Raw genomic sequence first — 27453 nt, 5'->3', positions numbered from 1 at the left:
GCCGATACCCATAGCACTGACAGCTGGAGGTTGCAGGGCAGCGGTTGGCCGGTGACCCTGGCCGGTGACCCGATAGAATTTGATAACACCTAAGCGTAGGCATAAAGCTGCATATTGTTGCATACCCTACATGGTGAGTGCACTATGAATCTGCGCTTTAGGGATTCTAAGGCAATGTCAGAGTAACTCTTCTTGGAGGTTGCACATTAAAGCATTCCCATTCACGTTTTGCAACTATGCCAAAATTGACATAGTTGTTCATGGCATACATACTCGGGGGGTGCACTATGTAATCATGTTAATTAATGTATAACGTGAGTTCAAAAGGAGGGTTTTTTAAATGAAAATTTTTTAGGCAATTTAACAGAGATACATTAAAATAAGGGGGTTTTATATCCAATTTTAAAAAAAATTTCATTAAGTAAGGGGTTATTTTATTCATTCAAACATGTTAAAAGAGGGATTTTTTTAATACCCTGTGAGTGCACGTTATATACACGGGTACTGAATGGTGAACCCCCCGAGCATACATAGTTGTACTAAGCAGGTTTAGTTATTTGTGTGTGACCAAAAATTAGGCTTAGTAACTAGTACAAATAACTAGAAACTAAGCGGATGCTCAATGCAAGAAACAAATCCATTGCTCTTGAAAGTGAGATCATTGTCAAAGGCATCAGTAGATCTTTTACATTTGTTGGTGATGACGAGCTTGAGTATATCGTCTCTATGGCCATAAAAACACTCATTGCACCCTCACCTTTGGGCGGTGTTGAAGAGAATTTCTACTTGATTGAGACCCTGATTGAAACCCCTTGGAAATAACATACATCAAACGGACTAACAAACTCGGCGTCATGCAACTACCTTGAGCTGCAAGTTGATGTGTTGAGAAGTATAACATGAGTCATTTACAAGTTTTAGTTGGTTATAGCTTGCAACAATGTCTAGTAGCTAGCTGAATGCAAGGTAGCATGTGCTTCATAATTGCTAAATATGAAGATTGTCCCCGCCACATTTTGGCTCTATTCTGAAGGTGAATGATATCGAGTGAAACGCCACCCATACTAATTCCCATGAGTCACGTAATAATAGTTCTTCAGACACACGTTTGGATTATTGATGAGCGGACTGCATATGGTGCCTTCTGCTATAGAGACACCAACCTCAAGATGCCCATTATCATGTGCAGTTAGGAAGCACGTTACATAATGCGAGCTAGTCAGCAAGGAGGCAAGAAGACATAATTGATCACCTAGGCAGCTTACACGAGAGAGAGAGAGAGAGAGAGAGAGAGAGAGAGAGAGAGAGAGAGAGAAGGTAATATTTATTAGAGGATATAAAACATAAAGTTACATCTGTGTGTTTTGTGTATGGTAGGGAGGACATATATTCACAACAATGCATGTTCTAATTGCACAAGCGCGATCGAGAACACTGCAAAGTCTGTTATCTGCATCCAATTTCCCATGCGCATGCATTTGCTTGGTGCAACACATAAATTCTACGGGGTAGGGCACGGATTCTATTTCTTATAATTTTTTGGAGAGACCACAGTGTCAGCTTGCCACCATACTTTTGTATGGCACCTCTGTATGACGTGCACTATATACTTTGCACTTTTAGTCTATGACGTTGTGATGTGTTTTGGCAGAATGATGCGTACCACCCCAAAGTCTTTGAGAATTGTTTTTAAATTCTTTTGTGACCCTTGGATCTACATAAAGCATGCTTGTACAAATTGTACAAAGGCAGTGTGTGCCAGTTGTCTCTACGCATGTGGGCCAGTTGTACTTGGTACATAGTTTTATTGTTTTTGTATATAGAGGTGTTGAGACTTCAAGGAGTGAGTTAGTGATTTAAAAATATGATCAAAAACTAAATTTTTATCATCTTGGGGTCGTGAGTGAAGAGGCATATTCAGCTGTGAAGAAGAAACTATGTGTTGCTACAGCCTGCGGCGGCAGGAGGGTGGGGGTTTTGAGGTAGAGGTGCCTCTCTTGCCTTGCGAGAGACTGGTGTGGTGAGTTGAGAGTGTGTCTCTCCTCAATGGGCTAATGAAAGTGAGTGTTTATCTTGGCATATTGACCTCTCTTCATCTTGGTTTGAGGTATGGCAACAATGTTGTGTGCGATTCTTTGTGGTGCAGCTAGTCGAGGGACTATCTGCTGCAATTCCTTTCTTGTACATATGCAAAAGGGCAAGGTTTTTCCCAATTTTTCCATCACTTTTTTGAGTTTTTTTGCTATACTTTGTGGGTTTTCAAATCGGGCTTGATTTGGATGGCTTTTGGTCAAGCTATGTGTATATATGGGAGCGCCTATGGAGTGTCTACTAGCATATGGAAGGGCGTTTGAAAAGAAGTGAAGCCCTTGGTTTTATGAGTAAAAGTGCAGATATTTTCATATTTTTTTCTCCACTTTTTTTCTTGTTCTTTTTTAACCCTTTGCTTTGTTTACTGCATCCAAGTATAGTGGGAGTTGTGGCAGTGTAGAGGGAAGCTAGTCCAAGCTAGTCGAGGTTGAGTGCGAGTGAGGTTATCAAAATTTGTGAGAGAAGATCAGCCCATATTATCTTGAGAGAGTTATACTCTTCATCCTCTTTTCCTGCTGTTGGTTTGTGGTATTGTAGAGGCAAATCCCCCCAATCCTTCACAATGTTGTCAGACATTTTTCGGATGATCATAAAGTCACTAATTCATGCTAAAAAGCTTGCCCACTAGCCTCGTGTATATTGTACATAGTCCTAAGAGTTTTGGAAGTGGCTCCATAAAAATTCATGTACAAAGGTGTGACTTTTCCAAGCTTGAATGCTGATGTTTTGGGTTGTTCAAGACTCCAAAATATGGTCTATAATAATTTTTTTCAACCGTGCTTTATAGCTTGTGAATCAGACTTGTACATCATGAGTTATGAGCATCCGAAGCGGGCGGTCCCAACTTAGAAGGTGATTGCAAGTGCATGTGAGAAGGACAACTAAGACAACTTGGGGGTCTAAGATTAGAAATGCTAAAGTTTTATATTTTTCGAGATAGCCAAGATGATGAGCTTTGAGCCATGTGTTACGATGTGTCATTCAGTTTGACCGGAGCAGCAAGGTATGCCTCGGGGAAAATTGTCCGAGAAGTCCTCTCATGCTTGGGAAGAAGCTGGGAATTTTTGGGGAAGTTGGGATGTTCGGGGAGAGTTTCCATGTGGCATGGAAGTAATCCCACATGGGAAGAGGAAAGGGGAAAGTGGAGGGTACATAGGGGACTTTGGGAGCCCATTATGGTGTATCAAAGTTGAGAGGAGATCTCTCAAGGCTTGACTATGGGGGCTCGTGGGCTCATGGGGAAGGGGGTGGCAAAATTTTCAGTCCACAACAGCTGCCGAGGTGCGGGGCCACTTTTTTTGGTCCTCGGACACTTGTCTCCACCCTATTCCTTGGTCAAAGGGTCACCGACATGTCATTTTTTATCCAAAAAGGGCCAAAATTGGACCAATTAAAAGGTGCCCAAGGAGAGAACCATGTCGGCTAAGAGGAGAGAGAAAATACCTTGGGATAAGAGGAAAAAAATCCCCCTTTTTAATAGCTGCAATTCTCTGCAGACCTGTAAAAAAACTTCCAGAGAGCTCATTTTTTAGCAAGAAAAAGGACACCTCCATGTTCGATACTCTACGGACATCTCCACGAGACGTGCTTTGTCATGATGTCATTTGTTTCTCATGATTTTGAGTGGGTTCCATGCTTGGAGGGTTTTTCATAAATCTCTACACGTGTTTACCATAGGTGTTTTTGGTTGTGCAATAGTTCTTCGTTCCGACAGTGTAGCTCGTGCAAAACTATAGGGGCATTCATTTTCCTTCTCGTTTACATGCTAACATTGTTTTGGTGCCCCCACTAAGGAGCAAGCGCTCTTATGCTCCCATTCTTATGAAATATGTTTATTCTGTAGGTAGTGAATGTAAAAGGGACGTGGGTCCTTACGAACAACCGCCTATGTATGTGCAAATTGTGGACAACACAAGAGGTGGTAGTATAATTGGATTGCAGCCTTTGGAGGGTTGTGAGGTTTTGTGAAGCCAAGAACTGGGGGCCGGGTTACCCAGTGTGAGTGGATTTGGTACTCACACAAGGCTTTCAACGTCACATGTAAGTGTTTTTGTGGCAATCAAACATGGCAGATGAATTCCCACAGTTTCATGGATTGCCTAATGAGAATGCACAGACTTTTATTGAAAAGTTGGAAGTCAATTTCTTACTGTGAAATATACTAGACCAAGCTATTTTTTCGCGCTGGTGCAATATAGTTTACAGGATGAGGCAAAAGTTTGGTTACACAATTATGAGGAGTTGATGCAGGCACAAAATCTAGGGGTAGTTTTGCACTACAATCGTGTGAAGCAAGCTTTCATGGCACAATACCTATCCATTGAAGTACCTGATGAAGTTTGGAATGAAATTCTGGGGTATACTCAGAGGGCTAATCAAAGTGTTGATGATTTGTTCATGCAGTTCACCCGTTTATGGGATAAATGGGTTCGAGCTTTGGGAAATGAGATCCCACCATCCATGTTAAAGAAGGACTATTTTGTGGAAAACCTAGAAGAAAGCCTGAAGCTCAAAGTCAAGCTAAAAAGACCCGTCACCTTTAAGGAGGCAGTCGCTACCGCCAGAGAGAAAGAATGGAAGGCTCAAATACTTAATAAATATGGAAAAGCGGTCCCTGTACAAAATAATGGTGGCCAAAAGGAGGAGAATCGGGCAGAATCTGGAGGCCAACCTGTTCAAAGGGCTACTAATACCAAACAATTACAATGAAATATGCGAGACATGATAACCATGATGCAAAAATTACGACTTAGTGCTCTTGGAGGAGGTGACCAGTCGTGGTCGTGGACGTGGTAGAGGAATGGCCCAGGCATGTGAAGCTAGCTCAACCTAATGCGAATGCTGGTTGTGGACAAAGCAGTTTCGAACCGCAGAGGAGGTTCATCCTCACTTGTTATAATTGTGGTGAAATTGGGTATATTACCACTTATTGTTCAAATCCATCAAGGATGGGAGGTGATATGTTTCCACTTCCTCAACAAATTCCTAGGGCTAATGAGATATATGGGGAGATCAAGGTACCGAACAGGAAAATCAAGCCTCAACCTCTAGTGGTCATGTGGGTATTGTGTAGGTAGAAAAAAAAGATGCAAATGTGCTGCCATTAGGCAAAAGAGAGAGGGAAGGCTATGCCGCACCAGGGCCTAGCAAAAAGTAAGGGAAGGAGAAGGAGGGTGAAGATGCGAAAGCCAAGAGGAAGAGAAAACCTCATAGATGATTTGAAGTGGCACATTTGCCTTTGGGAGAAGGCCAAACAACTTACAGTTTAAAGGAAGATCTGATTGGGAGGCAAGTATATTGTACTTTTGGAGAGTTGATGAATATGGTGCCCAAACTTAAAAGGCAGTGGAAGTCCTTAGTGAATCCATAGAAAGAGCCGAAGCATGGACAAGTTAGAGTGTTGTCTATGGGAGAGTTACTCGACATTTGTCCTATGGTGAACGCTTGGTACAAAGGTGTGGGCATGGGAGAAGCCTACATTGATGGAGGTGCTCAAGTTTGTGTGGTCACGCAGTCATGTATCAAAAGTCTGGGTCTCCTCACATGCGGAAGCTCTAAGTTTCAGATTCAACTAGCAAACCATGCCAAAGTGAAATTTTTGGGAATGATCAAGAATTTTAAAGTCAAAGTCTTTAACGGGAAGGTCATGGTAAACTTTCATGTTATGCCAGCTGGTCTGGGAGCCTTTCCTCTCATTTTGGGACAGCCTTGGTTGAGAGTTGTTGGTGCCGTGCAAGATTGGGACAAGGGCACAATCGGTGTGCATGGCAAGAAGGGTGAAAAGAGAGTGATTCATATGACTACCAAACAACCTATGGCACTTGAAGATGTGAGTGAGAATGATGAATCCGAAACTACCAGAGATGATAGTTCTGAAGACTGAGAAAGTAGCACTCCTTTGAGTTCCAGTGATGAGGTTGAAGTGTCATTTTTGTTGTTAGATGAGGAACAAAGAGAAGTTAGTGAATTGTTGCAATTACCAGAGATTATAAATGCTTCAAGCCGTTTAGAGCAAGTGGAAGAGTTGATGCAACCAAAATAGGAATTTCCAGTGAAGAAAGAGTTAGTTCAAAATATGTTGAGTACTGATTTTACACAAGGAGAAAGAAGGGAGTGCTTAGAAATGTTGGACAGGTTTCTAAACCTTTCCATCACTTCATACCAGGAAATAAGGGGTTTTGTTGGGGATCCTATGAAGATCGAGCTAGTTGAAGGGACCACGCCAATACGACAGAAATTAAGAAGGATGGGTAAGGAATAGATGAATGCTTTAAAAGAAGAAGTGGATAAACTATTGGATGCAGGGTTCATTGTGCCAGTTGATAATGTTGAATGGGTGAGCCTTGTAGTGGTTACTCCGAAGAAAGATGGGCGTTGGAGAGTTTGTGTTGATTACAAGCCATTGAATGCAGTGACCAAGAAAGATCCTTACCCTTTCCCTTTCATTGATCAGCTTCTAGATGCATTGGCTGGTTTTGAAAGATACAGTGTCTCTGATGGTTATTCATGATATTTCAAGCTTATCCTTGCTCCTGAAGACCGTAAAAAGACACTTTTCTCACGCCATGGGGTTGTTTCTGCTTTTGCTGCCTTCCTTTTGGTTTGACAAATGGGCCAGGAGCTTTTAAAAGGAAAGTGGATTGGGTCCTTACCCCGTTCCTTGGGAACTTTGTCAAAGGGTTCATAGATGATTTTTGTGTATACAATTCAAGGAAAGAGCATGTTTAAAAGCTTAAAATGACTTTTGCAAGGTATGATGAATGCGGGGGTCAGCTCAATCCTAAAAAATGTCATTTGGCACAGCAAAGGGTAAAGCTTCTTGGACATGTGATTTCAAAAAATGAAATCGAAGCAGATCCAGAGAAAGTGGAGCCTTTGTTGCTGATGTCATCTCCAAAAGATACCAGACAGTTGGCTACTTTCATATAGAAGGTTAAATATCTGTTGCGTTTCATACATTTGGCATCAAGCTATTGTACCCATTGCAGCAAACAGTTAAGAATGATCCCTTAGAACGGTCTCGTGATTGTGATGATGTTTTAACCAAAGTTAAAGAGGTTTTGAGTATGTTACCTATTATGCAAGCTCCTGACTGGGAAAAGGAGTTTTATGTTAACCCATTAGTGGGAGATGATGCCATTGGGACCATGTTGTTGCAAAAAGGAAAAGAATCGCAGTATATGAAGCTTGTTCATTATGCTAGAAGAGTAAAGACTCCTCATGAAAGAGATTTTTCTGAAACTGAATTGGTGATGACTAGTATGGTATATGCTTGTAGGCGATTGAGACACTACTTGCTGCAAAAGTCATTCACCTTTCTCACAAGTTATTCATTGCTTTCCCAACTACTTAATAATTCAAATATATCAAAAACAGTGATGAAATGGGTTATTGAACTTCAAGAGTTTCACTCAAAATGAAGAAGCTCATTATGTTGCCCAAGAAATGATCAGTTGTGTGTTTGTATTGAAGGCAAATGCCCCTTTATACCATGGAAGAGAAGTCTTATCAAAGGAGATGGATTTTCTATTGACAGGTATTCTACCTGAAGGTTTACCATCCTTCAAAAAGTATGCGTTTATAAGAAAAGCCAGGAAATACAAAATGCTTGATGATGTGATTTACATGAAAGGAAGTGATTAGGTTTTGCGTCGTGTGCCCTGGAAAGAGTAAATTTACAAGATTTTGGAAGAAATAATGAGGGATCTTGTGGAGGCCATTTTTCCATGAAGATTATGTTACATGAAATCTTACAAGAAGGCTATGTATGGCCAAGAATTCAACGGGATGTTAATCATTGGTGCAAGTTGTCTTTGCCTTGCTAGAAGATGGGAAAGAGAATTTTAAAGCCCGAATTGCGACATACAATTCTAGCTTTTGATGTGTTTGAAAAATGGGGTCTTGATGCTAGTGGACCCTTACCTATGACTAGAAAAATAAATGCTTACATTTTGACAGCAGTAGATTACTTATCACGATGGGCAGAAGCCAACGCTACCAAACAAATTACCAGTAAGGAGATGGGAAAATTTGTTTATGAGCATATATGCTGCAAATTTGGTGTACCTCTAGAGATACTTTTTGATAGAGGACCAGGATTTAGAGGAGAGTTGTTTGATTTCTTATGCAAGAAGCTCAATATACAACATAGGTACAGTTTTCCTTATTGTCTACAATGCAGTGGTCTCAATGAGAGAGTCAATGGAGAGTTGGTAAAGATCTTGACAAAGATGGCCCAGATACATGGGAAGACTTCAGATTCAGAGTTGCCCTATGCATTATGGGCCTACAGAACTGTTATCAAAACGAGCACATGATTTTCTCCTTATCACTTGGTTTATGGCAAGGAAACTTTATTGCCAATTGAAGTGGAGATTTTGCACTCAAGTTATTGTCATTGGGAGATGAAGAGAAAGAAAGTGCCTGGCAGAAAAGGTTGTTGGATTTACAACGTTTGCAATTGGACAGAGTTTTAGCTTTGAGCTACTATGAGGAAGTATCAAAGAAAGCTCGGCTAAAAGCCAATGAATGCATGGAGAACAAGAAAATTGAAAAGGGTGATTTGGTGTTGCGATACAATAGTAAGTTCGACAATACCTTTCTGAGGAAGTTTCAAATCAAATGGGAAGGTCCTTTTACTGTTGTGAACAAATTTGAAAATGACACATATCAATTGGCAGATTTGAGCGGTGCACATCATAAATATCCTGTTAATGTTTATAGATTGAAGAAGTATTAGGCGTGTTTGATGACAATTGTGACAGATGAGATGTGATCAATGGAGGGAGACAATGTGGACATCTGAGGATGTAGATGAGGTTTCTGGGGATGAAATGCAGCAATTGTTCACCCTAAGAACCTCTGCTTTTCATGAATGACTAAGCAGGTTGGGGGGGTTGGCAAGCTATGTCAGGCATTTTTTGGATGGGCATAAATTCACTAATTCATGCTAAAATCTTTCCCACTAGCTTCATGTATACATGTGTACATAGCCCTACTAGTTTTGGAAGTGGCTCCGTAAAAATTCATGTACAAAGGTCTGATTTTGCCAAGCTTGATTGTTGATGTTTTAAGTTGTTTGAGACTCCCAAAATGGTTTATAATAAGTTTTTTTAGCCGTGCTTTATAGCTTGTGAATCGGACTTGTACATCATGAGTTATGAGCATCCGAAGCGGGCGGTCTTAACTTAGAAGATGATTGCAGGTGCATGCAAGAAGGGCAACTAAGCCAACTTAGGGGTCTACGATTATAAATGCTGAAGTTTTATATTTCTGGAGATAGCCGAGGTGATGGGCTTCAAGCCATGTGTTACGGTGCGTCATTAGGTGACCGAAGCAGCAAGGTATGCCTCGGGGAAAATTGTCCGAGAAGTCCTCTCATGCTTGGAGAGAAGTTGAGAATTTTTGGGGAAGTTGGGAAGCTTGGGAAGATTTGTCATGTGGCATGGAATTAATCCCACATGGGAAGAGGAAAGGGGAAAGTGGAGGGTACATATGGCACTTTGGGAACCAATTATGGTGTATCAAAGGTGAGAGGAGCTCTCTCAAGGATTGGCTATGGGGGCTCATGGAGAAGGGGATGGAAAAATTTTCAGTCTACGCTAGCTTCCGAGGTGCGTGGATACTTTTTTTGGTCTCCGGACACTTGCCCCCACCCCAGTCCTTGGTCAAAGGGTCGCCGACAGGTCATTTTTCATCCAAAAAAGGCCAAAATTGGACCAATTAAAAGGTGCCCAAAAAGAGAACCATGTCGTCTAAGAGGAGAGAGAAAATCCATTTGGATAAGAGTCAAAAAAATTCCCCTTTTTAATAGCTGCGATTCTCTATAGACCTGAAAAAAATTTCCAAAGAGCTCATTTTTAAGCAAGAAAAATGACACCTCTATGTTCGAGCGGCCATAACTTCTTCGTTTCTTCTCTGTTTTTTGCCTATGGGTACTCTACGGACATCTTCACAAGAGGAGTTTTTTATGGTGTCCTTTGTTTCTCTTGATTTTGATTGGGTTCCATGTTTGGAGGGTTTTTCATAAATCTTTATAGGTGTGTACCACATGTGTTTTTGGTCGTGCAATAATTCTTCGTTCCGACAGTGTAGTTCATGCAAGGCTATAGGGGCATTCATCTTCCCTCTTGTTTGCAAGCTAACAACATTTTCATCGCAAGACAATATGTTTAACTATTCACATTGCTTTTTTGTAGCTTGACTCAAATATCGGCTTGTAGATTGGACAACTAAAAAGCAGGAGTACAACATTGGAGGTCAGTAAAGCATTTCATTCATTTTTGTACTTTATTCATGCTTTATATATTTACTTGTTTAATAATTTTTCACATTACTTCCTTTGCTTCGGTTTATTTAAATCTTGTTTTCAGAACTATACACTTGATGTCGATCAACATATGTACATGTTAGTTACACTTATGACTCTTTGGCATATGGTTGCCAGCCAATGCATGTGATGTATTACAGTAGTGAATATGCAAGTAGTGAATGCATGTGGTGTATCATAGTAGTGAATTCACCTTGTGCATCTCTACTTTAGCTCTAAATAATACTAGGTGTCTAAATAATTGATGCCATACTATATATGTCCTGGTTTCTCCCGTACTAGATGTCAGTATGAAGTCTCAAGACCTAGAAGATTACAGTCCAAGCGGCAATAAGCCAGGGAGCAAACTGTAGTCAACTTGAAACTAGCTTACCATCGTCATGCTAGGTCATGGTTTGAAATTACTACATTCTATAAAGATTGGAGCATGCAATGTGACATCTTTGCTCACAATCTAGAAATTATATGTCCCTCCTGCGTGGCGGCATACCTCACATGTAGTATAGCAATAAACGAGGTCAATAGACAAATGAAATAGACACTCCTGCTACCCTCGCTTCTATTTCGAGCAACGACAACAAGACTTAGAAGTGTTGCATCTACATTTCATTACCAGTTCAAGTTACCAAGCACAAATCAACAATATTCACTCTCTATTCATGAGACTGATGAGAGATATTTGGACATAGCCTAAAAGAGGCAAATATTATAATTATAGACGAGCTATCCATGTTAAACCCAACATGGGGACTGAGATAGCGCCACAAGATACAACACCTTAAAGATCTAGCCGACGAGGAGAGTTGAACTCAATACCTGCTATTCATTGGAAAATGGCCAATTGTGCGTGCTAGGAATTTTTCTATCGGTTGGTGGGGAGAAGTGGAAGGTCGCGACTCGTAGAGCGAGACAACAACTTCTCGTATCTGTTGTCTCTATAAAGGTACAAGAGACGGAGAGAGAGCGAGAGAGCGAGAGAGGGAAGGATGGAGGGAGTCGGGACTAGGCACTTGGACAGACTTTGAGAGAGAGAGAGACAAAGAGAGAGATGCAAAATATAGTGCTGCCACATGGTGCTGAGGTACTGCAGGGCGCAATTGCTCGTGCGGCGGTGCATGATAGATGAAGGCTACAATATGGGTATCCTCCCCACAACTCCATTGCGGGAGGACGGCGTGGTGCTGGGCTACTACCCCACCTCCACCTCAACCTCCTTCCCCGGGTTCCAAATGACCTTGGATATAACTTGTATATTCACAGACGTCTCCTACATTACATGTATATGATCATATTGAACTAATCTCTCTTTTCTCTCTCTCTCTCTCTCTCTCTCTCTCTCTCTCAATTTGCCAGTTTTCTAGATCAGAAAATTATAGAGGCAAGATAGACTTAATCCAAAATCTTTTCATGTAAAAATCCTCTCAACTTTTGTAGGTTTCCTCATCTGTGAATGTAAACTACTAAGGAAATTGCCTAAACTGGGTTTCTTCAATCATTAAGGCTCACAATATTTCCATTGCAACTCGCTCGTTGTACTCCTAGATACTAGCCTCCAAATTGAAACCCAAACCAAAGCGCGAAAAGACACAATGCTAAAGAGTCATTTTATGATCCAATCATTCTTTGCATAGACTTGCTCTTTGAACAAGTGATGAAAAAAAAACCACAAGGCCTGTGTAGCCTTTGCACACTTCATTCTGCAAAAAAGAGGAGAGTACACACCACACCTTATTTGGCGCACACACACAAAAAGAGAGAGAGAGAGAGAGAGAGAGAGAGAATTCTTGCACATCTGTAAATTGTCAATTTCCCACATTAAAACGTGGCGCTGGTTTCAAAGCTATTCAATGAAAATGTAAGGATTTTATCGCATGCTAAAACATGAATTAAAGAGAAGGGAGAAAGGAGTACAATTTTTTGGTGCACAGATAAAGCAATATTGTGGCTCTACCCGTTGAGCATGCCAAAAAACACAACCAAAATGCAAAGCTTAATTTTCACAATTTACAAGTGCATTTTTGTGTATAAATGAGGACTATAGCTGTAAGACGGAGCGCACAGGTGTGTATTTTATGGTGTACAAAGGTGTTTATTCTCATTAAGAAAATCGACATGATACAGTAGCCATACTAGCTATATATTGTCTATACCATCATAATATTCTTGTTCATACAGTACCCCACAATGTTCATTTAGATGTTAGTGAATAGAGGCTCATCCACTATGAGAGCTCCCTACACCAGGCTTGCCATTCAGCAAGGCATTCTGACCTGTACGCCAAGAGCTTGGCCATAGACTAAGGCTCATCAACTATGAGAGCTAATACATCAAAACTCTAAGGAGTAAAACCTGGCAAAAAAAAGTAAGGAAAAACCTCTTCTAAAAAGAGCAAAAAGTGCCCTATCCAACTACGAAAGAGAAGAGGAACAAACCAGCAGCCTCTGAAAAATCAGCACTTCAAAGCCCTTGAACAGGTATCTCCAATGGCAATAGCAAGTAGACTATGTGTCAAAATCAATTTCTGTCATGGATGCACTTTTGAGCATATTGTGTTTCATACCATAGAGGTCCAAACATATAGTTTTCCCAACAGTCCCTCCAGGAATGATAAAATCAATCTTACACTCCCTTCTCAATGCATGTCGCAATACATTGTTTCATAATTCGTTTCACACATTCTCACATTGTTGGGAAGAATGGAAATTGCCAATGGCCTTTATTGGATGGCAAGTAAACTCTTAACGATGAATAGGGAGTAGGCATACATCCCTCTAGATATCACTCCAAAGCTAATGGTGTATGCATTAATCTATTAAGCCTCCAATGTGCAAGGCTGATAGGAAACCAGTGGTGAGTCAAGCCATTTGCATGGCCCAGGACACGATAGCCATTACCCAAGTATATGAAGCCTGAAGGTGAAAGAGTGCTCTTTTCTGTCAAAACCACCACAATGGAGCCAGCATACGTTCATCCCCACAATATATAACCTCTTGCAAGGGACTAAATGAATGTTCGTGTGCTTGCTGCCCACCATGAAAAGCATTTTAGCGTGTTTAAATGTTTTGCTACATCAGGTGAAACCCATGCCATTTCAATGGCAAGATACTCTCATCCTTTCTATTCTTTCACCACTTTTAAGGCTTTCCAAAATCCATCTATGAACATTTCAGTATCATGTTTCGTTGTGCTATGTCATTAGGCTGAAACAATTGACTTTCGAACAACGCCTCTAGATGGTGAACTCTTATTTCATAAGACTGAAACTAGAGGAACAACGTGTTTGTGGGTGAAACATTTTGGCCTTGAAACATTTGGCTGTGACACTGCTGCTATGGACATGAGAATCCCAAGGTTTCAGTTTTCTTACATCAAACTACCACTTTGAGCATCTTCCATCGTTCATTGTCCATTCTCAGGGCCAGAATACTTTTAGCATCCTCGTGCATGCCAATAGCTGCATAAAGATCAGCCATCAGGAAATATGCTGTGGTATTCTCTCTATCAAGGAGTATAGCATGCTCAAATGCCCATCTGCCCACATTCACATCTCCCCATTTTTGACAAGCACCCAAAAGGATTGACCAGACTTCAAGATTATCAGAAAATGGCATCTCCTGATTCACTCCCACTGCCTTGTCAATGTGCCGAGAACACCCAAAAAGTTCGACCATGCAAGCATAGTGCTTCAGGTCCGGGTTGATGCCATACTTCTTACTCAGAAGTTTAAAATACATGTGGCCATCATGGACTCGTTCCCAGGGACTAGCAAACTAGAAAATATGACTGCATCCGGAAAGAGGCCCTCCTGCTGCATTTGTTCGAGACAAGTCACAGCTTGTTCACAATGGCCCTGTTAAGCATAACCCATAATTAAGGCCGGACCACGTGCTAATATCCCGTAATGGAAGCTCATCTAGCACTTTTTGTGCTTGTGGCAAGAGCACCGCATTTGGCATACATATCCACTAAAGCTGTGTCAGGAAGAAAATTGCTTCCCAGAAAACCTTGTCTAGCAATCTCATCATGAATTCCTTCGACATGAGATAAATTCGCAGGCCATTGCCATCGCCATTCTTCCGAGTTCCTGGCTTTCTAAAGAGCTGTGCCTTCATATGTATTGAGCTTGTTCCCTTCCATCATTATGAGGTAACATAGCTGACCGTGAGTATATTGTTGCCATCATTTCTTCATTCTCTGGTTGTCAAATGCATGGCACGTGCGCGCACCAAGACAAGCTGAATCGAAGCCTCACGAATAGGAAAAATCATTTTTAAAAGGGACAATTATCAAAATACCCCTCTAATTTGTGGAAATTCCCAAAATACCCTTGTATCTATTTTTGTTGGATCTTCAAGATTTTCTAATCTTTATTCTTCTTTGACTATTGAGATCGGTTTTTGAGTGCTTAGCATGTAATTTTTTGCAGATTACCTCGCAAAAAAAAGGCACTTATGTCTAAAAATAATGAAGGAATTCGAAATCCTACATAACCATCTCAAATTTTAGTTTTAGCATCCTATATGGTAGACAATGGCTCTTCTTATGAAAAGCTACAAAAAAAATTTGAAATTTGCAGAACTTTACTCTCACAACCAGGGGTATTTTGGGAATTTTTGAAACTTTGAAGGGCATTTTGAGAATTTATGATAAATTATGGGGGTACTTTGGGAATTTCTGAAATTTGAGGGGTATTTTTGGAATTTCCACAAATTGGAAGGGTATTTTTAAAACATACAAATATCCCTCCAAGACAAATCTGAACCAAAAATTTTACAATACTAGCTAGTATTTTTGCAAAATTACACTATTTTCCATGTATTTTAAGCGAATGTTTCTCCTTCTTGCCCTCCTCTTACCCGGCTACTTTGATTTTGCAACCAGCTCAAGGCTAAGCTGATGCACACTTTTCCCAAGCACTGCTCACGAAGCATTGAAAATTTTAGGAGGTTTTTTTAGGATTATCATCACAAAAGGAGGATGAAAATGGCTCTTCTAAGAGCTAGTATGGTGGGCAACCTTTAAACGAAGAAAGGAGTGCATTGTCATGACAATTAGTGTGAGATTTCCATGACGATAGCTGATATTTGAAAGAATGGTTCCAAAACTTATTGTGCAAGTTCATAGATTCCAAGTACCTTCTAGACTAAGAGACGTCTAAAATACAAACCAAAATAAGAAAAAATGTTTATTGCTGCATAGTCCTCAAGAAAAGTATCTCATACACTGTCTAGAATTATCACATGTGGTGCATGAGACCCGGTTCTTATAAGAACCACCCCCCGCCAACAGGAAAGCAGGTTGAGAGCCTCTAGCCTATGATCATTATCGTAGCCTCAAGCCTCTGATCATCACCATCTCTCTCTCTCTCTCTCTCTCTCTCTCTCTCTCTCTCTCTCTCTCTCTCTCTCTTTGTGTGTGTGTGTGTGCGTGCGCGCGTGCGTGTGTGTGACGGAGGAAAAGGACAACAGTAATAAATAGATTATATGGCAATGGCGGCTCCGTTCTCCCTCAGCACTAAAGGGCACGGGAAATTTTTGAAGCTCAAGCGGTGGGATCCAGGGCAGCGAAGTCAAGACACGGCGATCGAGACAACCGTAGGATGCCGGGGTAAACTAGGACACGGAAAGGTAAACTTGGACAAGCGGGGGGGCTGTCCAAGTTTATTTATCATTATTTGGTTTGCCCATATGTCAACTTCCACGTCGCGGGTGTAGTGGTTAGAGCATTGACCTCTCCTCGTGACGGCGCGGGTTTGAGTCTCTAAGCCTGCGATCGGCGCCCATCTTTTTCCGCCATCCATCCGCCTCGAGATTCCCCCTTTGGACTCCCACCGCGGATCCCATCTCTTTTCTCCCGTGCCCTTTAGTGCTGAGGTCCGTCCTCAGCACTAAAGGGCACGGGAAATTTTTGAAGCTCAAGCGGTGGGATCCACGGGAGCGAAGTCAAGACACGGCAATCGAGACGTGCCATTTTTTTCCGCCATCCATCCGCTCGAGATTCCCCCTTTGGACTCCCACTGAGGATCCCATCTCTTTTCTCCCGTGCCCTTTAGTGCTGAGGTCCGTCCTCCTCAAGCCTATGATCATTATTGTAGCCTCAAGCCTCTGATTATCATCATCCCTCTCTCTCTCTCTCTCTCTCTCTCTCTCTCTCTCTCTCTGTGTGTGTGTGTGTGTGTGTGTGTGTGTGTGTGGCGTGCTGGGCACTGATAAGTCGGCTTGTAGTAGGAGTTGTTGGGAGGAGAAAGGACAACAATATCAGATTATATGGCAGCAACAGCGCCGTTCTCCTCCGACATGAAGGAGGCTATCTTGCAATACATAGCCGCTGAAGATGAGGCTACTGCAGAGAAGACCATCACAATCTGGGGCCCGAGCAGCGTGGAGAGAGCCAAAGGGAAGCTGGCGGCAAGTTATAGGGTAGTGAAGTTGCTCCACTTTTTCCATCCCTTGGAAAATCGCAATCAGAGTGCAGCAGAATGGGAAGAATACATCCGGGAGGCAGTGGCGCAGGATCATCATGCAGTCGATGCATGTGTCGTGGATTCATTTGTCAAACTTCCTGAATCTTGGTCCACAATGCCCGTTATTCCAATCATCGCTTTGGAGCACTTATCAAGCTCCTCCACATCATTCAGGAGTTGGTGTCGGCGCAAGGATTCCTGGCCATGTATTCTTAATGTTGATCCAGACGATGAGAGTATGAGTTATATGATCAGGTCTATAGAGTAGATGTGCAGGAAGAAATGCAAAAGCTGGGCATCACGCCTGCCATGGCTGATATTATGGTGACACGCATCCTGCCAGCCCTGGATGCTTGCCACCTCTTGGCCCTGGCACAAGCACAAGACTTGCTCTTGTCCTCTCCTGTGCTTGAGGACCTTTGCTTGGAGTTGGATCTCAACTGCACATTTTGCCCTTTCTCTGGAAATGTACCCCTTCCACAGCTCAATGCATGGGGCACCTTCCTTCACATGGCACTGGCTGTACTCCCATCATCTCATCCTGAGAGTAAAAACAGACTCCACACACTGCGCATACAAGAATACTCGATAAAAATGGAATCGGAGCACGACCTGCTCCGCGAGTTATTTAGGGAGCTATACCTAGCCCTGCCGCAATCCGACTTGCGAGCACTGCATTGGAATTGCACTCATTGCCGCTTAGGCAAACAGGAGGAGGAGATGTTAAGCACGGTGCTTGTTACACTCGGCTGCAACTTGGAGAACTTGCATGTGAAATTCAACAATAAGGTGGATCTGAAGAGGTTAAGTAATGCCTTGGTGAATTCAAATTGCAAGGTCTGGGGCTTTGGGATTAGGGGGTTCAGCGACCAACAAGCCCTAACATTCGGAGATTGTGTCCTGACGAATGAGAATAACCGCCTGCTCATGCTGACAACTTATGCAGAGAGTATTTACGACAGTACTGAAAAAGGCTTTCCATGGGAAGCAATGCAAGACATTGCCTGCAAGGTGGAAGCCCTTGTTCTTTCTAACAGTTTGGAAGACCATGATCAATATCATTTGGCAAGGGTGCTCCAAGCAGCAAGCTCTAGGATTTGGTATCTTGACTCAAGGGTGGTGGTGACTGAGGAGCTTGTGGAGGCACTCAAGCATAGCAAAGTCAGACATTTTAAATTCTACAAAGATTTTTATGTAGCCAATAACTACGTCCACATTGCTAATTTTCTAGGGAGTCCACATTGCCAGCTTGAGAGCTTTGTATCAACCAGTAATATATCTAGTCAGGGTGCAATATTGATGCTTGATGCCCTGGAGACAAACTACCAGAGCCGCTTGAAGGCCCTACAAATTCGTACTGATGACAATGATTCTTTTAATCTGCAGCGAAGCTGGTGCACACACATTGTCAAGCGTAATGCCTTATTCCTTGCCAGTACTCAACCACCCTTTCAAGCAGCTACTTCAGCAAAGCTATTCATTTGCGGCCATAGTGACGCCGGCAAGACTACCATTGCCAAAAACTTACACCGTAGATGCACGCTTCCAGCCGCCCTGCAGAGGCACTCCACCACACAAGGCATTGCCATGGGAGTCTTGGACTACAATGGAAAGCAGGCGATGATTTGCGACATCGCTGGCCAAGAAGAATTCCACGCTTTTCACCATTACTTTGTTAAGGGTAGCCAAAGCAACCTCTTCCTTGTGGTGTACGTGCAAAGTCTTCACTGATGGCAGCAACTCTGAAATGGAGGATCACGCCAAGCATTGGTTACGATTTATTTCTTCCCACAAGACTTTGGCTTCGAAAAGGAAGACTAAAGTTTTGATTGCTCTCAACTACCACGGAAAGGGAGACCTCAATAAGGCATGTGTAGAAGGCATCAACGTACTTGCAAGGCAGTACATAGGCTTGTTGGACATCTACAAGGATGAAGGTGACAACATGTGCTTTCAAGTGGTGGCACTACGAGTGGCTAGTTTGAAGAAAATTAAAGATGCTATAGGGGTTGCCTTGTCAGATGTCCTAGAAAATCATCCACTAGTTCCTTGCTTTTGTAAACAGGTTCGCAATTCAATCATATTAGATAAAAGGAAGACCAAAGCAAGGTGGAACTGCAAGCAAAAACCTCATAAGAAAAGGGTTGTCACCATTGACGAGCTCACAGAGAAAGTGCTTCCAAGTGATTCTGACAACAAGGATGCAAGGACAAGTGCAATGAAGTTCACATTGGCTTGCATGCATCACATGGGGGAGTCCCTCTACTTTGGTGTGGACTATGAGAATGATGAGGTTTTAGCAAACAACGCAACTCTAGACATGCAATGGTTTGTGCAAGAGTTGGTTGGTATCTTCATACAAGTATCCAGAGATGACGACTGGTGGTGCAAAAAAAGAGAGCACCATCAACGACAAATCCAAAGACAACAAAACGAGTATAAATTAAGCATGATTGACATTGTGTTGATGATTGAGAAGATGTGTTCTCCCAGTCAATTGGGATACGTGCTAGCAGCATTGTACAAAATGGGGGTGTTGATGCCCTTTGACGATAACTGGAATGGCACTTGGTCAAGCACACATCCAAAACAGGTCATAGTGCCAGCTCTACTGCAGAATGAGTTCTCTAGAACACATTGGGGATCTGACGAATACACCTATTGGGGTAGGAGAATGGCATACAAAGATCAAGAATGCACATTGCTACCATCAGGTAATGACTTTCATTTATCTCTTAGATTATGAAACCATTGTTTTGATTTAATTTCAAAGTATACATACTCAAATAATTTTAAGATATTCTAAAACATCAAAGATTCTAAAATGTGGCTCTATATTGCTATGGTTAACACAACTATCTGATGATATTTTTCAGGCATGTTTAATGTAATTCAGGTGAGCCTAAAATTGTTGTGCAATAACCCAAGCTTCAAAATTGCAAGGGGTTGGGTATGCTTTGAAGAGGATACAGTTTGTGTTGTTGTGAGAGTTGGAGGTGACACAAACCATTGGGCTGATAGGCAATGGGTGGATATAATGGTGATGACATCCGGTGAAAGCAAGAAGTTCTTGCTTGCTGAAGACATGGTGAACAACATAAAGGGTTCTGTTACTAAAGAATGCAACCAATCTTTGGAGCTTGTCGAGTACGTCCTCAACCCCAAGTACATCAAGGAACGAGTTCAAACTAAGACCCAACAAGATGTGGGGACAAAAGTTGTGAGATTGGAGCAGATATACAAAGAAGCATTGGAGAAAGGTTTGACCTACACTCACACTTGGGACATGGACATAGGGACTGAAGTCTCTGAGCTCCTTATGCCGACAGAATTGCAATGCTATGTGAAGAAACTGGAGAGCAATATCACAAATGATTACAACACTATAGCAGCCTCTTTTTACAACAGCATGAATGTAGAACCATGGGAGGATTTTTTTTCACTTCACAACAATCCAAGTTTAACATCAATTGATCCAAAGCTCTTAGAGATCCTTAGGTACATCATTCATCAACTCCACACCATTGATGAGAAGTTGGCAATGATTGCAACTAGCATAAATGACTTGAAAGCTATTGCAAAACACACACAACAAGCAATGGAGTTATATGAGGAGAAAGTCCTAACACTCTGCTCAAAGATGTTGCACAAGTTGAATGTCTCTTGTCCACAATTCCCATACTTCACTGACATGAGCAATAAGATTAAAAAACACTACTTAGTGATAGCAAAAAAAGTGAAGTTGCACTATTGCTGTGAGTCCTCATTAAAGGGCATTCATGTAGTGGATGGAAGTCAAGGGCTTGTGCTAGATCTAACACACAATTGGTTCAAGAAGAATTCTCACATAATAGTCCCCGCACTCATAGGGATCTACTTCACAATGAAGATCATAGGGAAGGCATTTCATTTCGGAGATATATTTGATTTTACACTAGACTTCTTCAAGGATACAATGAAAGATGTATTGAATTCTGTTCTCACTCCAGAGCTAGCAAAAAACATGAAGCAACCCTCGGATTCTGATCTCAAGGAAATCTTTGCAAAGGTGAAGAATGCCCACCTGCCGCTCCCCAAGTAGTGCGAGCTCCCTGTCTCTACCCATGCTCTGGCTGTCTCTTTTTGTTGCTTCCACTTGTCGGGATTCTCGCGCGCTGCTTTCTTCGCATTCTTCCAATATTCTTTGGCCAGCCAATCTGGTCTGTTCCACCCATGCTTGATTGCTTTTTGCACTTAGGAACGCTTGTGCTTGCAGTATTCGTGCATTCGAACCTTCATCAGGTCTTCATTGAAGCGGTCATCCCGTATTGGAATGGGAAACTCGTCATGAAGCATGCTGATGATTGTCCTTTAAATCACTTGGTACTTTGCTCCAGGTATTTAGTATGTAGTGTCTAAACACAATAAGAGCAAAGACCGCGCATGTGCGAAATCACCTTCTTGCCTTCATCATCCAAGATGATACCGCCGCTGAAGTCAATGGAGTAAGGTAAGCCCTCTTGCCGGTGACGTGTGAACCTGGGTTCCTGGCAGGGGTCTCTAGTGGCGTGTCGATGGGGGTACAAACGTCAGGTGTCTCCACTGGAGTGTGGGCCCCGAAGCGAGGAGTGTCGACTGGAGTGACTCCTGGAGGAGTAGCTAGTGGTATGTAGCTGCTAGGAACGGCTGTCAGTTGCGCGAAACCTGGTGTAGATGGCGATGTCGTGGTTGGTGTCGGGGCGGGCAAAGAAGGGGAGGGTAAAGAGCCTCGTCAAACACAAGGGGGTGTCAAGGCATCGGCGGTGGCATCCCCACAACAACCGCCACCGCCACCACTAGAGCAATGGTGCCTAGATGAGTGTGAAGATCATCTCATCGACACCGAAGCTTCAGAGCGCACTGAATGCTCTGAGATAGAGGTAGACATGGCCGGAGTAGGAACGTGTGATGGTGCACCAGAGCGATGACGCTCCACGTACCACTGTCTCTGCTCGGGTGACAAAGAAGAAAGAAACTGCTCATCATCCATACCTGCATTAAACACATGAACATTTAAACTTAATATTGAATGAATAGAGAAGAAAACATGGGCAAGTAGAGAGAGAGAGAGGGGGGACTCATAAAGGGGGAGGGATTCTTGTGTAGAGAGATTTCGTTGAATTTCTGTGAATTTGTAAAAGCACTGCGCTCCGGGTGTGATGGAGACTGAAGCTGCATCGCAAAGGTATGCTCATATAAGTTTCTTGCTCCACCACTAAATCTAATTGATCGGGTGAAAGAGACGCTGAGAAGCAGTAGTAGTGCTTCTTACTGTCTCTTTCATCCGATCAGCTAGATCTAGTGGTGGGACGAGCAGCGTCTATATGAGCAAACCAGCTTTGCGATTGCAGCTTCAGTCTCCATCCCCACTTGGAGCGCAGTGCTCGTCGTCCCTGCTTGTGAGAACATACTTAGAGCATACATACCTGGAGTGGACGCAAAGACCATTAAATACAATGACGCATATAGACAAAAATGGACAAAAAGCCACGTGAATACAATATACATTATAAAACGGAGCTAGATTGTTCAAATACAATATTTTTGGCTTTAAGAGGTCTCTCTCTCTTCCTCGCAAAGCTCAGCATAACTTTCTATATCTATATAGAGCTCTTTGTTTAAACAGATGTCGTCCGTTTCATTTTGTAGATCCTCTGCATACAATATACATTATAAAACGGAGCTAGATTGTTCAAATACAATATTTATGACTTTAATAGGTCTCTCTCTCATCTTCGCAAAGCTTAGCATAGCTTCCTATATCTATATAGAGCTCTCTGTTTAAACAAATGTCCTCCGTTTCATTTTGTAGATGCTTGATGCTCGTGTGGCACCACCTCAGCGGCTTCTGACTGAGAATCTTCTCATGTCTCCTCCAGGGACTCTGATAGCAGCCAACCTTCTGCCATGCTACCCTCTAGACATTCCTTCTGACATACATATCCCTTGAGCGTTTTCATGAAACGTTCTAAAAAGAACATCCATCTAGAATGTACTGTGCCAGCTATTTCCACCTCATCAACTATGTGAACATCTTCCCTTGTAGCTATCCCTCGGGGTCTGACAAGCATTGACATCCGGCGCCGATGGGACTTTTTTGACTACGTCTTCACTCGTTTTCTCGGCAATCCCTCAGTAGACCATGAGGCAACCATCTTCAGGGTCCATGTTTTGTTCCTTGCCGCTCGGGGGAAAGAGGCCTTGGACTCAGCAGTTGGCTTCTCCTTCCCCCTTTGCGGCAGAGACCAGACAGAGTGGACTCTTGACTCAGTGTTGGGATGGTTGCACACTCAGGTTCTCGAGTTCTCTCACCACATGGGAGAACTAGGAGTTACAGACATGCTCCAGACTTTGTGGCCATTGGCCAAGTTTGCGGTGACACCTCCAGATTCAACAGGATGTAGACACATTGTGGTTTACTTCTTTGCCGATACACACTGCTTGCCATGATATGTATACATTCATGAGGACTCCTGGACAGGGGAGGTTGCTTTACGCATGGCTTGCTCTACTTGGGCGTGGGCCAAGCACTCGATGCAGTCACGTCTATCTAGAGGACGCTCGGATGCGGACTACTCCCCATCCAAGCCAGCCTCGAAGATAGCTCGTCTAGCTGCTGTGGCAGCATCATTTGGTCTCTCTCTCTCCCCATTAGGATTGTCTCATGGAACGTGCAGGGACTACGTGGGCCCCAGTTTTAGTGTCAGCGGGGCCGACTGCGTAAGGAGCTTCAGTGCTGCCTTGTGGGAGGAGAGATTGATCTCCTTATGCTTCAAGAGCACCATTTGTGTGAGATCCGCATTAGACGTTGTGTTCAGCTCTTGCGTGGACGATATGATACTTTCTGGTCAGTTGCTTTTGGACCTGGAGGCATCCAAGGTGGGGTATGTATGACTATTGTGGACTCTTTGCAGTAGGCCATTGTGGGCAGAGGGATTATTGTGCTAGATAGGGCTCAGTGGATTACTATGCAGGTTCAGGGTGGCCTAGTGGGTTTCTTGAACATCTATGCGCCCAATGTGGTGAGTGCTCGCACAAAGTTTTGGTCTCAGATAGTTGAATCTCTGCCGCAAGCAAAACACTGGTGCATAGGAGGGGACTTCAACATGTTGGGGGACCTTTCTGACAGGATTGGTGGTAGTCATGCTACAGTACATGGAGTTGAGTTGGCAGCTTGGGAGAGGTTTTGTATGACTCTGAGGGTTTCAGATTCTTGGTAGCCCACTAGTTTTGTGAGGCCCCCAAACAGCCTTGCCTTCTCTCGGTCGGACCGCAGAGTGGGAGGAGTGAATCTATCGCGGATAGATTGCTTCTACACTAATGACTATTTCAGTGACTTGGGAGGGACAGTGGGCATTCTGGCAGGGACCTCCTTCTCGAACCATGCACCAGTGATCCTCACAGTGGCAAACAGGCAGAGGAGTGGGAGCACGATGCTTTGCATCCCAGAGAGAGTCTTGTTGGATTCAACACTCAGAGAGCGGGTAGAGGCTCTTTGGACAGAGAGCTTGGATAGGCAGGAGTCTCCTGCTGATAGAGTGGCCACAGGCCTTGCCCAGATTAGTCGCTTTTTTCTCCAGGAGTCTCTGGCTCACCGGGCTGTCGTGAGAGAGGAGGAGCAGTGTCTCAGAGGGGGCATTGCTTCGCTACAGAGGATGCAGAAGCAGCATCCAGACAGCAGTCCTTGGTTGGAGGAGCAGTGACAGCAGGCTCGACAAGAGCTTGCTAGCACAGAGGAGAGGCGTCATGAGTTTGCTTTTCACCGACAGGCATCTCAGTGGACCCAGGTGGGTGATAGAGTGACTAATTCTTTCTTTGAGGCAGTGGGACCTCGACACTCGCATGCCAAGGTCAGTCAGTTGAGGAGGCTTGCCGAGTCAGTTGCTTCTGAGCCCAAGGATATGCGTGCAGTTGCTACTGACTTTTACCGTGAGTTACTGTTTGCAGAGTCCTAGTCAGTGCGTCAGGATGCATGCAGGGAGCAGGTTTGGGCACAGATTCCTTGTCTTGTGACTGAGGAGATGCGTCAGGGGCTTGAGCTGCCACTTCAACTTGAGGAGATGCACACAACTCTTAGGGCCCTCCCCCGTGGTAGTTGTCAGGTGAGGATGGGTTGACTCCCAGTTTTTTCTTGGAGTACTGGGACCTGCTTGGCCCAGATCTCTGTAGTGCTTTTCAGTACATTTTGCACACAGGAGTGATGCCTGACAGCATGAGTGAGGGTTTGATCTACCTCATTCCCAAGGAGGGTGGCTCCTTGGATGAGATTCGACAGTGGCGCCCCATCACCATCCTCAACTCAGCCTACAAAATTGTTGCCAAGGCTATGAGTTTGAGGATTCAGCCACTTCAAGAGAGCCTTATACATGGGACTCAGACAGGTTTTGTCAAGGAACATAGTATCCTTGACAACATCTTTACTTTTTGGGAGGCGTTTGCCCTGGCACAACTCTATGGTGAGGACCTTGTGATTCTTCTTCTCGACTTTGAGAAGGCATATAACAGAGTTGACTAGGACTTTCTAGAGGGCACTCTATGCAGGATGGGCTTCTCAGATGCTTGGATCAAAGGGGTGTCAACTTTGTACAGACAAGCTCATAGTCAGGTACTCTTGGCAGGGTAGAGGTGATCGCTTCATGCTTACACGCTCGGTCAGATAGGGCTGTCCTCTTGCTCCCTTCCTCTTTCTGTTCTATGCGGAGGCGATAAGCAGGTTTTTGGTGTTGCAATAGGTTGGTCTACAGGGCTTAACACTCCCTATTCAGGGAGATGAGCTATTGGACGCTAAGTTTGCCGACGACTCAGCCTTGTCCTGAGATGGCCAACCTTCATAGGTGTGAGCAGGCTCTGGAGACATTCTATTGTGCGTCGGGCGCACTGATCAACTGGAGAAAGACAATGGATTTCTTGGTTGGTATGCTCCTGTGCCCGATTGGATGCCAGGAGAGGGTTTTAGGTGGATTCCCCTAGGGACTGCAGTTTGCTACTTGGGCTGTCAGGTGGGTTTGGACTTGTCTCCCGAGCAGCAGATTGCTCCCTTTCTCCTGTCTATCAGGAGAAAGTTGTTACACTGGAGCTTAGCACGACTTTCTTTGGCTGGTAGAGTAGTAGTTGCCAACCAGGTGTTGTTGGCAACTATGTGGTACATCACTTCTTGTTGGATCTTCTCGAGTTCTTGTATCAGCCAGGTAGAGAGGCTGATCAAGAAATTCCTTTGGTCAGGACATGACACTCAGATAGCCCGAGCCAAGGTGGCTTGGCAGGTCATCACTCTTCCTTCTTCACAGAGAGGGCTTAGGATAATTGATCCAGCACAGCAGAGCAGAGCCCTTCTTGGGAAGTTCATCGTCAGAGGACTTCTTCTAGGTAAGGAGCCCTGGAAGGAGTTCTTGCTACAGCGGCTTCGTGCTAGGGTGCCTCAAGCAAGAGGCCCCTGGCAACCTTCGACCAGATGAATCTTCACAGAGATGCGCAGAGTTGGTTTGAGCAGGAGATTGGAGGACCGTTTCGCTGTGAGCTTGCTTCGATCTTGGGAGCTCTTGTGGCATGGCTTGGAGCAGAGACAGCCTACGTGCACGGAGGAGCACCTACGACAGCCCCTCCTCTGGAACCCCATGGTCAGCACTCAGAGAGGCCACTTGGTTGGCAGTCGGCCTCATGTTTTCTGGGGTCCCATGGCAGCGGGTCCAACGCGCTCTTTAGGTGACTGGCTTGAGTTCACAGGTTTGTCCGAGGAGGTGCAGGGTCTTCAGCTACAGGGGAGCATGTGTTAGGAAATCTCAGAGTCAATTCTAGCTGAGTGGCTCACGCCTCTCAAGCCAGTAGCACCCCGGTGGATGGGAGCCTTCACACGACTAGAGGTTCTCATCTCAGTCAGGGCCTTCTTAGAGACTGTTACATCCCTTTTCTTCGATCTACAAGGTGGGGGACGACTTCAGCGAGTTTCAGTAGAGGCCCAGCAGGTGGCAAAGTGCTGTTTTCACAGGATCCAAGGAGTGGGCATCTGTGGGAGGACTTGTGTCATCGATCTTGACCCAGCAGCTCTTGAGACTGGACACTAGAGGCTGTGGGCTTGGGAGAGTTGTCCATTGGCACGAGTGCAGTGGGATCCTGGTGAGTGGCTATGGAGGGACCCCTTCTCTTCTAGAGACCATCCAAGATTCCCGTTATTTCACTACACCGTTCGTCTGGGGCGTCATATACTAGTAGCACAGAGAGAGGCCCACCCCGTTGCAGCACCTCATTGGCAGGAGGAGGGTCTCACAGTTGAGTTCTTGATAGCTTTTTGAGAGAGGTTGTGGGACTCCAGAAATCCGAGGCGAGTCACCTTGTTTCAGTGGGACTCCAGAAAGCCGAGGCGAGTCACCTTGTTTCAGTGGCTGGTCACACACAGAGCTACAGCATTTGGTAGTTTGCTAGTGCATAGTGGTCTCTCGGCCGCATGTGCAGCTTGTGACCATCTTGTGGAGAGTCAGCATCACTGTCTTTGGGACTATCCCTCGGCCCAGTAAGTGTGGCTACGAGTTCTTTGATTGATGCCTTCTCTCTCTAC

The 27453-nt window shown here is 43.9% G+C and overlaps 3 protein-coding genes and 2 pseudogenes across 3 annotated transcripts; 3 read left to right on the top strand and 2 right to left on the bottom strand.

Annotated features, from left to right (window-relative positions):
- Window positions 1-13788: 13788 nt before the first annotated feature.
- On the bottom strand, window positions 13789-14154 carry LOC147450831 (pentatricopeptide repeat-containing protein At1g77170, mitochondrial-like). Its single transcript, XM_086520536.1, has one exon. The coding sequence runs from the start codon at window positions 14152-14154 to the stop codon at window positions 13789-13791; it is 366 nt and encodes a 121-aa protein (XP_086376662.1).
- A 2416-nt stretch (window positions 14155-16570) lies between these two features.
- Window positions 16571-17151, top strand: LOC147450830 (uncharacterized). Its single transcript, XM_086520535.1, has one exon. It carries the CDS (start codon window positions 16687-16689, stop codon window positions 17149-17151), a length of 465 nt encoding a protein of 154 aa, XP_086376661.1. The 5' UTR covers window positions 16571-16686.
- Window positions 17152-17165: 14 nt separating this feature from the next.
- LOC147450829 (uncharacterized) lies at window positions 17166-19629 on the top strand (annotated as a pseudogene).
- Window positions 19630-19759: 130 nt separating this feature from the next.
- LOC147450828 (uncharacterized) lies at window positions 19760-20943 on the top strand (the record flags this gene model as incomplete). Its single annotated transcript, XM_086520534.1, has 1 exon — window positions 19760-20943. A coding segment is annotated over exon 1 (1182 nt), but the record flags the coding sequence as incomplete, so codon positions are not given.
- Window positions 20944-20945: 2 nt separating this feature from the next.
- Window positions 20946-22810, bottom strand: LOC147450827 (uncharacterized; annotated as a pseudogene).
- Window positions 22811-27453: the final 4643 nt, after the last annotated feature.

Source organism: Adiantum capillus-veneris, chromosome 9 (genome assembly GCF_014529385.1).
Source record: "Adiantum capillus-veneris isolate H3 chromosome 9, ASM1452938v2, whole genome shotgun sequence".
Taxonomy (NCBI): domain Eukaryota; kingdom Viridiplantae; phylum Streptophyta; class Polypodiopsida; order Polypodiales; family Pteridaceae; genus Adiantum; species Adiantum capillus-veneris.
The sequence above is the reverse complement of the archived record's forward strand: the minus strand, read 5'-3'. Positions and strand labels throughout refer to the sequence as shown.

Bases quoted from the DNA above. Each gene is read 5' to 3' on its own strand.
- LOC147450830 (XM_086520535.1), top strand. From the start codon at position 16,687: ATGGCAGCAACAGCGCCGTTCTCCTCCGACATGAAGGAGGCTATCTTG.
- LOC147450831 (XM_086520536.1), bottom strand. From the start codon at position 14,154: ATGTATTTTAAACTTCTGAGTAAGAAGTATGGCATCAACCCGGACCTG.